The sequence below is a fragment of the Schistocerca gregaria genome, chromosome 7, assembly GCF_023897955.1.
Source record: "Schistocerca gregaria isolate iqSchGreg1 chromosome 7, iqSchGreg1.2, whole genome shotgun sequence".
Classification (NCBI taxonomy): Eukaryota; Metazoa; Arthropoda; class Insecta; order Orthoptera; family Acrididae; genus Schistocerca; species Schistocerca gregaria.
Window position 1 is genome coordinate 321,480,329 of NC_064926.1, and position 16,121 is coordinate 321,496,449.

A 16,121-nucleotide genomic window follows, 5' to 3' on the forward strand; every position below is an offset into this window, starting at 1 on the left:
ACGCACTTGAGCGAGGTTACTGGTGTTTGTTCATACATTCCGGCACTTCCCCATCAATTATATTCTTTTCAGCAATCATTGACGGTATTCGGGACGCTGTTTTGTATTGTTTATTGCCTGTATCCTCCTGAGGCCAAGGCCATTGTTAGTATTTGCAGACCTTTGTCTATTTACTGACAGCCTATATTCTTGATTTGGTGTACAAATTATTTTTGATGTCTTTTGTCAGTAAACCAGATTGTTATAATAGCCATTGGTCTCCATTTGTAGTTTTATGGTTCCCGTTATTAATACGTCTGTATAGGGTGCGGCAGCCTTATTTTCATGCTAAATTGTTCACCCCTAATAATTTTCGCTTAATAAGCCATATCCACTACGTGACCTTGTTCTCTTTTACTGTGCGTGATCTTATGGGGAGCTTTCCATCTTGTAGATCATCGGGGATAGAATCTGCAGCATTTCAGAGGTATGCTAAATAGCTCGACCGATACCCCACATAGGAATTTATCCTGGACGGAATAAATTTTCGAAATTCTGGAATGCTGTGACTTACAGGGTAACTTCCTACATGAACCTTCGACCTGGATTTTTCCGATCCCTTGTGATACTCTGATTTTCGTAGTCATTTTTAAAGGTAAATAAATAAGAATTTGTTGCCTTCAGTTGGTATATTTGATCACTGGTTATATCTTTGACGAGAAGAGTATATGCGGACATCATAAAAAAAAATTAAGCAAGAAATTCAGACGTATGTTGCGTTTGCCGTACTAATCTGTCCTCTCTTATAGCAAGAAGGAAGAAAGTAAGTTGGGTCACCCTGGCCCTGAGTTTCGACGTTGCACCTTTTAGGGACCAATCAGATGTGTTTCTGTTTTTAGAAGTTTTCCATTGTTTTTCGTTGTATGACTAATTTAAAAACTTCATAATAAGGGGGGAGTGTTGTATTCGTATCATTGTGAGGATGTGCCAAGCTTAACCCGTGTTCATATATATAGTTTGGAAGAAATAAGCGAAACTCATAAGGAAGTAGCTAGTCTATCCGTAACTGCAGATAATGAATTTGTTGTGGAAGTCCAGCAGAACAGTTCGTTAAGTACGGAAGGAGTTTGCAAGGATCAGTATCAATGGATACTAAACTAAACTCCGTCGGAACAGGCCTTGGAAGGCCCTACGGTACCGACCGGCCGCCGTGTCATCCTCTGCCCACAGGCGTCACTGGATGTGGTCAGCACACCGCTCTAGCGGCCCTTTGTTAGTTTCCGAGACCGGAGCCGCTACTTCTCAATGAAGTAGCTCCTCAGTTTACCTCACAAGGGCTGAGCGCACCCCGCTTGTCAAGAGCGCTCGGCAGACTGGATGATCACCCATCCAAGTGCTAACCCATGCCGACAGCACTTAATTTCAGTGATCCGACAAGAACCGGTTTTACCACTGCGGCAAGGCCGTTGGCAGTGTCAGTGGATACTGAATCAGATACCACGCAGATTAATATAAATAATCCAGAGTTGAGTCGTCATATGGGGAGAATGAGATGATGCCACCGGCAACGTAAACCTCTGTAAGCGTTAAACGTGAGGACAAGACACAGAGGGTTACTCTATAGCCACTGAATGTGAGGAAGTGATTCAGATGGTTACAGATGCTGCACTAATAACTCCATCATTGCCATGTTATCATCTCCAGTGTTTTTTTTAATGAAATGGCTTAGCAAAATAAGCAACAGAACTAGGAAAACGACGAGCGTTATAAAAAGACAGAAGAGCAGCAGAAAAAGGCGCAAGAGCATTTTCCATGAGCTCCTAACAGCTCAGACACAGAATTAAACCGTCAAGCACTCATCAGAGTCATTCGCGCCAAATTTTCTACACTGTTTTAGGAAATTCCATTTTATAAACTTCTTGGACTAGTAGAGAGATGAGGGGTACAAATAGGCGGAAGAGTTTTTCAAATAGACAGAAAAAAAAATTCGCAGCACCTGTGTTTATTTTTTTTATATTAAACGCTATGTTGTGCTAGCTGAGTAGCCAGCGTTGTATTTATTTCAGTTCTAGTAGTCAATTTTCTCCGTCCACCTATCTCTGTCCATCTCTTCTGTCTCCCTCTGCCTCCTTCTCCTCAATCTCTCTGTCACCTCTGCACTCCCTTCCCCTCGTTCTCTTCCTACACCTCTCTTTGTTCATCTCCTCTTTGATTTTTTGTATTCATCTCCTCTTCCCCGCCGCCTCTACCTCTTCACCTTCAGCTGTTCACCCTATCTCTCTGTGTCGTACGATGATATGATTTTACAGGTACATTTAGCGGAATATGTGGAAACTATCTGCTAAATGTGTTGCAGAGTTAGTATCAAGGAAGTAATAAACTTTGAACTTCAGACTTCATTTCTGATACGACAGTTTTACTGCTCGAATAGCGAAAATGTATTAAGTGAAAAACTTTTTTCCCTTGCATCATTTTGTAGGATTTATAAGCGATAAATGTTTCGTAGGGGTTGAAATTCTGTATACAGTTCGTTGCAGGTGACTAAGTGCTCTCGTTCTCAAATACTGGATGCTATGCTGTGACTTCAAAGTCCAATTTAGGTGTCCACTAACTTACAAATAATAATAAAATGTCCAAAAAGTAACTGTACTGGTACAGAGTCCCCAGCCCTAGTCTGCAGATTATCAATGAATCAGTGTTCCAGTTAGTAGCAGTCTACCAAGGACTACAGTAAATGGCTGGACTTTGTTATATAATTTAGTTGTGTTTATGTTTATCGGCCGACCAATCACTTATCGCATTCAGCCCAAAATCGTCAATTAAGACAAATAAAATTCCAATTAAATGCAGGCTGGAATTTGCGTAAAGAGAGTTAACTGCAGTCACGGATTAATGTTTATCAAAAAGGATTGGATTTATTTCCCGTTTCCTAGCGGTAACCAGTTTATGAGTTGCCAATACTGAATGTCATTACGCCAATGTGAGAATTTAAATAAAACCAGGTTCACTAAAAACTCTCGCAGCAATTTTACGTTCCGTTAGCTTAAAATTTAAGTTTAAGTTCCTAAGTTGCAAACTGGCAAAATCACAACTTTCAAAAACAATTCGCTAAGGTTGGCGGTGAAATTTCTATGTTCGAAGTCGTTCCCTGACGAAAAGTTTTCAAAGTTCACAGCTCAAAAATATTTCTAAGTGTTTGCTAGCAACACACGAGTAAATTTTATGAGTCCACGTTTGGACTCCTTTAACAAAATTTCAACACTTTCGCGAAGCCGTGCATACAAAATTCATCACGACATCTGCATTCTAATGCTGCCAGAATCAGACTACTCGCCTCCCAGGGCACTAAGATCAGACTGTGCGAACCAAGATAGCTGCCAGATATTTATATCCTCACATTCTAACACGACTCAGAACATATAAAACTATAAATATATCGCTATCAATACGTTTACACATGAACGTATATACTATTTCTCTCAGATTTTCATTTCTGCCTTCAGTTTTTCATTACGGTCACTGGTTATCTCATAAATTCTAATTCTGTCACGGAAAAAGTTTATGTTGTCATATTATCGTTTATATCTGTGAACGACAATATAACAATATAACGTTGTAAGCAATTAACACTAAGCATACTGATACTTCCCTAACTATATTTATTTTACATTACTTTCAACATATTAATTAATCATATGGCTAAAGTTCACTATTTACCCGCTCGGAATACACATCCCAGAGTTTATTTCAAGACTGGTAATGTTTATAACAATTTTGCTTTAGCGCTTTGATAGATCTGTGCGAGACCGATTCATACACAAAAATTAGCAAGGTATTCGTCAGGTTAATTTTTGAACTTTATACCGAACACAAAATATTTAACACAAAATAACTTAGAAACTATACATCGCACGAGTGCACGACTAAATCTGCACACTCGCCATAATTTGGCATTTTTACTTGTAACAATTGCTTTCTAGCATCCTAATGGGTTAATTTTTTTATTGAGATATCTTATATTCGGCATTTTAGCTGGTCTCTGTAGTCAGTCATGGAAGCCTTTTCATCCATTCTTTGCTCCAAAGGCCGGCGGAGACGGGAAACGCTGACAACGTGTTTGCAGAGCATTCTGAACATCTGCCGGACACTAGTGTTTGTCATACTTCCAGAACGACCAAACAGCAGAAGCGCAAAGAGTGTCGATGATGAGCGGTGCAACTTCAAAGCCTCCATGTGGCCTGTTCCCACCCTTCTTTTACTGTCAAATTCGCGCTCGCGTAGCTACATCTATCATTCAATCCACATCAAACCGTGCAGGGATAGCCAAGCCTCCTTTCGAAGTTTATGGAGATCTATGCGGGGGTTGTACCGTCACAGCTCATAGTAGCTACGCAATATGTACGTTATGCAACAAATAGTGTTTAAATAAATATTAAACACAGAGAAGATTGCATAGTCATTATAATTACTACTTCATTACTTTGAGCCATATGACGTAGCACAATTCAACCAGTAACACCATTTTCACAAATATGGTAGTTCAAAAGTCAAAGAGTAAATAGCTGTATCTAAGAGCAAATTAAGTATCTTTTCCTATTACGCATAATCTTCTCCAAGTTTATGATTATTTTGTACTAGATATTTTCTAAAGTAACCTCTGTTCTTCCGAAAATTTAATCAAAATGACCCCGCATCTCGTGGTCTTGCGGTAGTGTTCTCGCTTCCCACGCCCGGGTTTCCGGGTTCGATTCCCGGCAGGGTCAGGGATTTTTCTCTGCCTCGTGATGGCTGGGTGTTTTGTGATGTCCTTAGGTTAGTTAGGTTTAAGTAGTTCTACGTTCTAGGTGACTGATGACCATAGATATTAAGTCCCATAGTGCTCAGAGCCATTTGAACCATTTTTTTAAAAATCAAAATGGGTTTAGCGACCCAGTAATAATAAATTTAAACGTCATACACAATGCAGCATTCGCTCATGCATCTCAATATTTAAGACGTCATATATCCCGAATTATGTTGTAAAGTAATATAATTTTGTAGGTACATGCACTGGCATATGTTAGCATTGTCGGCAAAATGTGTCACGAATACAGTTAGTAGTAAAAAAGTAATAAATTGAAAAGTCATTCCTGATGCGAAAATGAACACCACTTTTTTCGACTTTTAGCAAAACGATGTGTAACTGCATTATCATTTTTCGAAAAATTCTGGCTTAAATAATGAGGGGAAACTGTAAAGCTACGTTCTGCCTTATATCGTTCCGAAAGTATCTGCAAGTGGTCAAAATCGCAGAGAAGAAGCAAAAAACATAATATTACTCAGGGGAAAAGTATTAACGAAAAAATATTTTGTATGCGCGGTATTACATAGCAATGTAAAATAAATCAAATAATAGATAATATAAAACTTCATCCAAGTGACCTGAACATCTCAAAAATTCCGAAATTCCGTTTCGACCCGTGTCACCGCACATTTTCTGCAGTTGGAAAGTTACAGAGTTTCAGTTCCGCACCCATACAAAGATTTGAACTACCAGAAAGCCCCTTTTAATAGAAGAATGAAAATTTATTTCTGGTAAAAATAATCATTACATTTTTAAGCCAGGATGGAAAGCAGGAACACCTGTCTTAAACTGTATGGACCATCGTTCGTTACTAACTGGCGATATAGTCATCTCCTGCTCAAGCTGCACCCTTTGTCAAGAGGTAGCGTGTTTGACTAATAATCAAAACGAGTTGCAACTGCTTAAATTTTGATTAAGAATCATCAGCGATGGCGGGCAATAGCTTCCGGCGTAAGAAGGGATCTTCGTTCTGCCAGCGGCCTTATCGGTGAGTGCAGAGGAGCAGACAAAGGTTCACGGCCCTCTCTGTCTTTCGGGTGTGTATCTGCCCTTAAAAGGCGGAAAATCAGCTATGGTCAACAGCATGAAGATGCAGAAGGCAATGGAAACCACTGCATTAAAGATACATAATGTGTATCCACAGGACATGTGGCCTATGACTGAAAAAGTGTCACGATAATCTTTCCATTGGAAAAAAATTCCGCACTAGACTGGAATAGAGGGGAGAATCGATAGAGGTACTCAAAGTACTCTCTGCCACACACCGTCAGGTGGCTTGCGAAGTATGGATGTAGATGTAGCTGTAGATGTAGAGCACACCTCCGTTGCAGACGCTACTTTGAAGCCTTCGTATAGTGCCGCCACATTTGGGAACTTCATGGAATTATACAGGCTGAAGCTGCAATATTCCGAAGTGTCCCTCAACAAATTCACCATATTTTCAACGGAGGTTGGTCGAGCAAAAAGAAATGTTTGTTGCATTAGTTATTAAAAACCCTTCGTAGTAGAATTGCAAGAGACTATCAGGAAGAATCAATGCGGAAAGAAGTGGGATACGGAAGTACTAAAGAGTGAAGAGATGCACTTGAAGTTCTCTCAGTTTATAGGTACTGTGTTAATGAATAACTCAGGAGGCAGTTCAAAAAAATGGTTCAAATGGCTCTGAGCACTATGGGACTTAACTACTTTGGTCGTCAGTCCCCTAGAACTTAGAACTACTTAAACCTAACTAACCTAAGGACATCACACACAGCCATGCCCGATGCAGGATTCGAACCTGCGACCGTAGCAGTCGCGCGGTTCCTGACTGCGCGCCTAGAACCGCTAGACCACCGCGGCCGGCGGAGACAGTTCAGTTAAAGAGTAATGAACATCTTTAAAAAAGAGCAGTCACAGCTGTTGGAAAAATGAACGTAGGCTATGAAATGCTATGAAATCATTGATGACAGACGACATAATGATGTTGAACAACAAAAGAAAGAAGTACAAAATTGCGGAGGGAAATTCAAGAATACAGAAATACAATTTGTTTAGTAATGGAATAAATAGGAAATGCAAGGAGGCTACGGCTAATGGCTGCATGAAATATGTGAACAAATAGAAAAAGAAAAGAATGTCGGAAGGACTAACTCAGTGTAAGGTGTCAGGAAAATCCAACAACTTCCATGAAAACCCTGACATGATAAGCAAATCCAGTGGTATGTCACATAGCTCCGAATAAATCGTGACATTAAATTAACCAAAGTAATACGAGTAACGAGTTAGCAAATGGAATACCACAGACTAACACAAGAACGCCTAAATGCATGTCATACCTTCCCACCGTGAGACAGACGCAGTTCCGAGAGGAGAAACGAGAACAGAAGCCGAGAGCGGAACTGTGTTAAGTTAGAAGGCCCTACGATAAGGGACGGTCACCCACGTCGCCAGTGAACCGTTAGGACCACCCCAGACGCACGTTTTAGCGTGAGACTTTTTCGCGCCTCTGTTATGTCAGGACCACCCCCCAGCCCATGTTAAAAGCTAGAGCCCTCCAGAAGAACACTATAGATCTTACGATAACGCTAAAAGGACCACACCAGCTGCAAGTTTTAGCGTGAGACTTTTTCGCGTCTGTTACGTTGCAAACTTTAAAAACATTGCCCCACCATCGGATAGACAGAATTTTTGTAGGCGGAGCTTAAGGTTAACATTGAGACCCTGGTTGGTCAGATGTAAACACAGCCAGATAGTTTTTTTTTTAAACCAACTTCGGTAAATTGTAGTAAAGAGAAGTTAGGACAGAGTTTCTTCCGAGGCAGCGAGGTGAGCGGAGCTGTGCTGTCCGCCGCCCCCTGACGAACACTAGCAAGGTAATGAACGCACGCGATGCCGCATAACAGCGCATAAAGCTTCACTCAGAACTGCAGAAGTCTCATGTGTTACACCCCCTTTTTTGGGTAATACTAGTGTCGATCGTCAATTAAAGCTCATGGTGTTCACATTTGCCACTTGAAGAAAAGATCTGAAACGCGATGATTTTTCTGTTATATAGTTATTGAGAAGTCACATCAGTCACTGTTATTTACGACAAGTTAGATAAGCAATTGAAGATAAATGAGGATTACTGTAGACCATTTTGATAGTTTTCTCTTTTGTGAAACTTAATTTAAACCTAGATTATAGATGTGATATGGCATAGGTCATCCTTCGATCGATTGTAGGACTTAGAAACCCATTCAGGGAATATTCGTTCACATTTTTGTTGAACGCAGTTAGTTTTTACCATCCTGTATTACAACATCTCCTTTTATCAATAGTGCAATTTATAAACAATGTTTTTTGAGTAGAATAAAATTTCCAATGATAAACTTAACTGCTTTTTCGACGTTATTTTGCCAGCTAACTAAAAATAGGAAATCCTTGAACCCCTCCCACTAAAATTTAGTTAGTATTAAGATTCTTAAGATTCTTTTACAGGGAATGCAGTGGAGCTGACAGTGAAATCATTAAGTATTTGGTTATATCATCGCTAGTCTCACTGAACTCTTTTGAATTCTACATGTCATGTGTGGTCTGACGTCTCCTTACCAGCAACAGGTCCCAGGTTCAAACTAGTCAATTCCCTAAAAAACACGCTCAGAGCGTCGTTGCGCGAAAGTGGTAGGGAGATACGATATAAAACAAACAGACACCACGCAGAATGTTAGATCAGTATATAGGAAAGTCAAAATAATTTTTTGTGACATTAAAAGCAATGGTGATAACATTAAGACTGAAGTGGGAATTCCACTGATAAATGCAAAGCAAAGAGCCTGATATGTAGAACGAGTACATAGCAGACCTCTGCTATGGGGAAGACTTGTTTGAGGACGTGATGTAGAAGAAAGTGGTCGATAGGAAAGATACAGGAGATTCAGTATTAAAATCAGAATTTATAAGTGCTTTGGTGGACTTAAGGACAAATAAGGCAAAAGGGATAAGCAACATTCCATCGTAATTTCTAAAGTCATGGGAGTAAGTGGCCACAGGACGAATATTCGCGTTGGTGTGTAGAGTGTATAGTACTGGTGATATACCATCAGATTTTTGGAAAAACACCATCCACACAATCTCCATGATCGCAAGATCCGACAGGTAATAGCTCATTCTTCCACGTTTCTGACAACAATACCATGTAGTAGAATGGAACAGAAAACTGAGGATGTTTTGGATTACGATCAATTTTGCTTTAGGAAAAGTAAAGGTAAGAAAGAGGCAGTTTTACCTCTAAGATTGATAATGGAAGCAAGACTAAAGAAAAATTAAGACATGGGCATAGGATTTGTCGACCTGGAAAAAGCGCTCGACAATGTCGGATGGCCAAGGATGTTCGAAATGCTGAGGAAAACACGAATAAGTTGTACGAAAAGGCGTGTAATATACAATAAGCACACTGACTAATACTGGAAGACCAAGAAAAAAGTGCTTGGACTAGGAAGGGTGTATGGAAATCGAGTCTTCGTCCCACTGTTCAGTCTGTACATCGAAAAAGAAATGACAAAAATAAAAGAAAGGTACAAAACTGGGAAAAAAATTCAAGGGCGAAGAATATCAAATGACACTTGTATCCTTATTGAAAGAGAAGCTGGATTACAGTATCTATTGGAATGAACAGTCTGAGTGCAGAAAATGGATCTAGAGTAAATGGAAGAAAGACGAAAGTAATGAGAAGTAACGAGAACAGCAGGAAACGTAACATAACATTTGAGGATCATGAAGTAGACGAAGATAAGGATTTCTGCCACATAGGCATCGAAATAACCTGTAATGAACAGAGCAAGGACAACATCAAAAGCAGACTAGCAATGGCAAAAAAGGCTTTCCTGGCCAAGGGAAGTCTACTAGTATCAAACATATGCCTTAATTTGAGGAAGAAATTCATGAGAATGTACATTTGGAGCGCAGCATTGAATGGCAGTGGGACATGGACAGATGGAAAACTGGCACAGAAAAGAACTGGAACATTTGAGATGAGACACTACAGAAGAATGATGACAATTAGGTTGACTGGTAAGGTAAGGAATGTGGAGCTTCTCCGAAGAATCGGCGAGGAAATGAATATATGGAAAACAATGACCATAAGAAGGGATAGCGTGGTGTGAGTGCTGTAAGACCTTCGGTACACACACCATCAGATTATTTGACTTGTCGCTCTAGCGAAGTAGGCGAGTGTCAGCAATATGTCTCGTGGTCTTATCGTAGCGTGTTTATCTTCTGCCATTAGGTCAGGCGATTGAAATGCCACTTGCACGTTTAGAGTAGAAGATTGACGGTGACCAACTTTAAACAGAACTTGATTAATTTTCACACACATTTATTAAAATAATAAAAAGCATAGAAATTACTTAACTTGATTCTGGATGCTGACAAATATGAAGTTCCTTTGGCCTTGGTACGTTAATCTTATTCTCACATATTTCTCGTACTTGTCAAAGTGTCTATTCATTTATCTTCATGCCTATGTACAGGAATATTGTAATCTTATTGAGCGCAGACTGAAACTTGACTATAGACTGGTACTGCCGGCCGCGGTGGCCGGTTCGAATCCTGCCTCAGGCATGGATGTGTGTGATGTCCTTAGGTTAGTTACGTTTAAGTAGTTCTAAGTTCTAGGGCACTTATGACCTAAGATTTTGAGTCCCATAGTGATCAGAGCCATTTGAACCATTTTTTTTTTGACTGGTACAAACTAATGTAGACTGGTGCAGACTAATGCATACTGACTAATCGGAGGTCTGTACACTCGTTATAATACCTCGTGCGTTCAGGTGTCACTGCGTGAGTGTGATCCGCGAGGAGAAAATGTTCTACATTAGCAGTAATCTCATTGGCTGCGTTACATATTAATACGCGGATCGGCGGAAGCAGAATTTGGTCCGTCTCTGAGACAGTGCCATCTCGTAGTGCGGAGACGGACGAGCGCTGCGCCTGCGCTGTTGTGCTTAGCAGGGCGCGCTCTAGTGGGAAAGTTGTGTATGCACTGACTACGCGGAACTATGCACACAACAGATACGCTGATAGGATATCTATTAAGACCTCAGGGAAGAGTATTCATGTTACTTCAGGGAGCTGTAGAGAGTAAAAACTGAAGAGGAAGACTGGAATACACTGAGCAAATAATTGAGGATGTAGGCAGCAAATGCTACTCTGAGATGAAGAGGTTGGCAAGGAAGATGAAATCGTGGATGGCTGCATCAAAACAGAAGAATGATGACCCAAAAAATAATTCGAAGCTGCTCTGTTTTTTCAAATGTTCTGCGAATTATACAGTATATCCTATAGTCCATTAGCCATCTGATTCTGAATTCCCTTCACGAATTTTTTATCACTCTTTGTTCTAATATTTGCTTGTCTTATGAGCGTCTAGATCGTTACAGTTGTCGATTGCATCAGTTCGGTTTCGTTTGTAAGAAGAATAATCGTCTGATTATGATGCAGGTAAGAGTTAATCCTTTTAAACTCCCTACTATCATTAACTACGCCAGGACATTTCCCCACTCGCTGGTACTGCCATTAGTAGTCAACAGACGAAGAACGTAAAGTACGCGTAGACCCTCGACTTCACTGCTCTTTCGTTTAGCGTCAAGTTTTGTGCCCGTCTATCCCGCATTTTAGAAATTCTATTTCTCTACTATTATAACACATCCAGCATTCATTATATCAATAGGGAGCACCACAAAAGACTTGTTTACCTTACTACTGATAACAACCTACAAAACTGTCATCGACCCACAGGACCGAACGAGAGGCTGTTTCCACTTAAAATGTATTTCTAGACCAATAATAGTGCAAAACAACAATTTAAAGGAGTGCTTGTCATATACTTCAAATGTCTTCGAACGACGTTGTATGGTGACCTCTGAATTTCCACTCCATTAATTTAATTGCTGTTGATGCTTGAGCCCTAGCCCAATGACTAGACAAAGTTTTCAAGAAAAAACGAGAAGTGCAAATAGATGTAGGATTATACAAACCTAAGAATTGCCTGATGGTGCTTGACATTCTTCGAAATCTGTAGATGTATCTCAAGATCTGAGATACATTCACTTGATTTGTCTTGGTTTTTTAATGTTGCTGAAGTCTTCCACTTACGCAAAGCTGAAATGTTGTCGTTCAAAATCTCCAGCTCAGCAGCAACTCTCAGCATGAGGTCAACGAAGAAACAGTCAGTGCACACAACAGCAATATCAACGGACAACATACTCAGGAACTGTATCAGGTAGAGTGCCTCGTATGTGGGGGACGTGTACATGTCCAGTGGTAACCAGACGGCCAGGGGCAGAGAGCGATTGTTGCTGGAAGAGGCCTCGTCTTCCGCGTTGAGGACCTGGTGAACCAGTGGGGGAGCCGCCCAAATAACCACTGTCACGGTTGTGGTCCCCTGCAAAACAGAGCACGTGTAAGGCTTCAGGGTAACGCAATACAGGTAAGAGTACAGTGTAAGCAAATGGCAGCATGTATTTTTGGACGTTCCACAACTTCTGTTGCTCTAGTAGTTGCCACATTGCATGATACGTGCTGTATTCCAGCATGTAAGTCTCGCTACATACCGTATCATGTTGCAGACCTTTCCACAATTTACTCTCTCAGAGACATTGTAACACATGCATACATATAGTACATACTAATGAGTTTGGAAGATACCAAATACTAGGTTGGTGAATCAATTCATTCCGTTTTTGTTTTGAATGTTGGCATTCCCATTGCTATGGGTTTATTTATAAACTGTAATTTTTACTTGTAGTTCGCTGCCGCTGTTTGAGTTAACATACTGTCAGTTTGTCATTTTGAGACAGAGAGTGGTTCAGAGTACACCACAAAAGTGGAGAAATCGCAACATTTGCCACATATTCTTCTGTTTGAGTTCGATAGAGGGGTGACAGCAGAGGAGGCAGCCAGAAAAATTTGCACCGTGTATAGGCACAGTGCCACTGGCCAGAACACAGTAAGAAAGTATTTTTCTCGTTTGAAGGGGGATCGTTTTAACATTAGTGACATTACGGAGATCTTCTGGGTCTCATTAAGATAGTTTAAACGGATTAATCCAAAATCATCCACGTCACTGTACTGGAGAACTATCAAAATCATAAAAACCAAAACCAAAAATCTCTGCTTGCTAGTCATCAACTGGCTCGTTATCAAGACTGACGCCATTCCTATCCTCTATCGTTACTGGTGGTGAGAAATGGTGTCTTCATGCCAACATACCTAAAAGGAAGGAATGCTGGGTCAAAGATAACCAGCAACTCCCTGCACTAAGATAATGTCATGCCTCAGGTGGAACAGCAACTGTATGTTGTACTACGAATGGCTTTCCAGAGTTGTAGCCATCACTGCTAACATTTATAGTCAACAACTGAGTCGTCTTGCAGTCGCAGTCCAAGAACAGCGACCAGGAAGACTGCGTGAACTGATGCTAATTTACGATAACGCCCACCAGCATTCTGCTACACTGAAAAGGAACACTATAGAGGAGTTGGGTTGGCGGTCATTACCGACCCACCTCATCCATTTGATCTTGCGCTCTCAGATTCTCACCTTTTGGCTCTCTATAGAACAATCTTCAAGGAACGTCCTTTCCAGATAAAAATGAGCTACGAACATGACACAACGAGTTCTTCGCCTAACAACGGCGTGATTTCATCAATCACAGAATCGAAAAGTCACCAATGGCAGAATATTGTAAATAACGAATCGGAATTCATTATTGACTAGTCTCTGTAATGTGTATCTGTCGTGTTTGATACACTTATGCAAAAATATTAGGAACTTTTGCACTAACCTATTAACATATGCATACATACTAATGAGTTTGGGAAGATACCATATATTTGGAAAATTGTCATTGAAGCGATTGTGTTTTTGAAGAAAGGAAAGAGAAAATCTTGGGAACTAAACACCTCAGCTGTAAACAATGGCAAGATTAGATTCATTTCGTTCATATTAATCGATGCTTTTGGTGAGATTGCAGTGTGTCATTCATTTTCTAATCATGAAGATTAGATCAGTTGCAATTTTAATGACAACAGACCCATAGTGAGGAGATCTTCCAGGGGGCGGAAAAAAAACATAAAAAAGAATACAAATGAAATACTTACAATGAAAAACAAATATGTTATTTGTACGTATCACACCTCCTAAGTGCAATGGTGTTCACAGATGCCCAAGAAGTCAAAAATCTTAAACATATTTTCATTTAAAACATAATAGCAAACTTTTCACAACACATCAAAATTTTCAGTATATGGAGCTGCGTATGACAATTCGTACGCCATTGTAGACGTGCATCATCAAATAGTAAATACGCTTTACCACACATACTTTCATATATCGCTTTACTGCACTGAGTTTATACGGAAGACAAACTGTTCATAATAGTAGAATTATTTGTTACTATTAATAATATACGCACATCAGTTGATTCTACAAAGAAATTCTTCATTGGAATCGAAAGAGTTGGCCCCCAATTTTGGTTCATAGGTTCCCGTTGAACTGAAGTTTATTAGCACTTAAACCTTTTAACGTGTGTTTCTGAATAATGGATACGTTCCTGGAAAAAAGTGACTTTAAATATATGGAGATTATTATTTTTGTGTTGATTCAATGAAATAAGCTATTGGTTTAAAAAAGAAGTATGTTTTCAAATATAAATTTAATAATAAATAAATATATTGGTAAGTAGAATATAGTATCCTCAGTTTCCTAAACGGGACTCTGCAGGATGTTCTTCAATTCAAACAACATATAATTCTTATTACAGGGCTGTGGACTCTCAAAACTTTCGTTTGGATTGATGAGTTTCGATACGTTTATTAATTAGTGCGTGGAATCCATATGCACAACTTAAAGGCAGTGAGAACTACAATTATCGTGAGAGGTAACGGGATGAACCGAAATCAAGCACCCTAGTGGTGAGAGACAATGGGACTCACAGATATCAGTCATCCCTATGGGAACAGAAAACTATTACATCCACGTAGCTTGGTTTCAGACATTGAAACGGCTAATCGTGTGCTGTACAATCAAATTGGCAACACCAATTTAGAACAAAAATAAACGTTTACATTTAAATTGTAAATGTACACTTAAATTGTAAATGCGTCGGTTCTTGATTTCAAAAACAGGCGCACTTGATATTTGTCGATTATAATACCATCCACCATGAATGGGAAACAATGGTTTAAATACCGTACGTATTTTTGGCCTAGAATCCGGATATTCCGTAAAAATAGGTGGTTCCCATGTGAAAATGCGAAGTTGACCCCGTTCATGCATTAGGGAGGGGGGGGGGGGGAGCGTTAGGTGGCCAGTTTTATCGCAGGCAGATGTCCCCATTACTAATATTAAATTCTCAGCAAGAAAAGTTTCTCAGTGCAAGCGTACTTTTGGACTTGTTAAAAGATTAAAACGAAAGCCCTTTGTAGACAGTGGCAGTGAGAACAAGATGTTGAAGCCTTAACTACAACGAGTAACTGGGTAACCGGATGCTGGTGTTGATGTATTATTCATCTGTTAAGTTCTTTTAGCATTCATAGGGTGACGGCTACCTCGTACAAACAAGAAACACAACAGGCATATTGGAGTGTTGGTTGGTAGCCTTCCTTCGTAGTAATCACGTACAACGCTTACCACGTCTGTCAGTATTTATTTGTACGTGCTGAAGCACCAAAGTAGGCCGTTAGTTGGAATACATGTCGCCCGTAACTGAGCATATTTTCTACAACACAGCCAGGAGCCCTTCCAGTTAGTACAAAGTTACCCACCTGATACTTGTTTCACTACCGATACACATTCGGGTGACAAACGTTATGGGATACCTCCTAATATCGTGTCGGCACTTTTTTGCTGAGCATAGTGCGGCATCTCGACACGTCATCAAATAAACAAGTCGTTGCACATTCCCCACACAAATATTGAGCCAAGCAGCCTCCATAATTGCACCCTCATTATTGCGAATGCATTGCCGGTGCAAGATTTTATGTAGGAAGTGACCTGTCGAATATGTCCTACAAATTTTCGAAAGGATTTATGTCGGGCGTTCTGGGTGACAAAATCATTCGCTCGCACTATTTAGAATGTTCATGAATCCAACCGTGAACAACTGTGGTCCAATAACATGATGCATGGTCAACAACTAAAATTCCGACGTTGTTTGGGAACATGAAGTCCATTAATGGCGGCAAATAATCTCCAACTAACCAAACAAAGGCGTTTCCAGTCAATGATCGGTTCCGTTGGACGAGAGGTCCCAGTCCGTACCATGTAAACACAGCCCACA

General features: G+C 40.1%; 1 protein-coding gene across 1 annotated transcript in view; it reads right to left on the bottom strand.

The window, feature by feature from the left end:
* Nucleotides 1-11,807: 11,807 nt before the first annotated feature.
* Nucleotides 11,808-16,121, bottom strand: part of LOC126282385 (uncharacterized) — a 28,677-nt gene continuing 24,363 nt past the window's right edge. Inside the window, exon 3 of the mRNA XM_049982041.1 lies at nucleotides 11,808-12,224. Coding sequence (XP_049837998.1) covers nucleotides 11,808-12,224 — 417 coding nt within the window. The remainder of the gene's footprint in view (nucleotides 12,225-16,121) is intronic.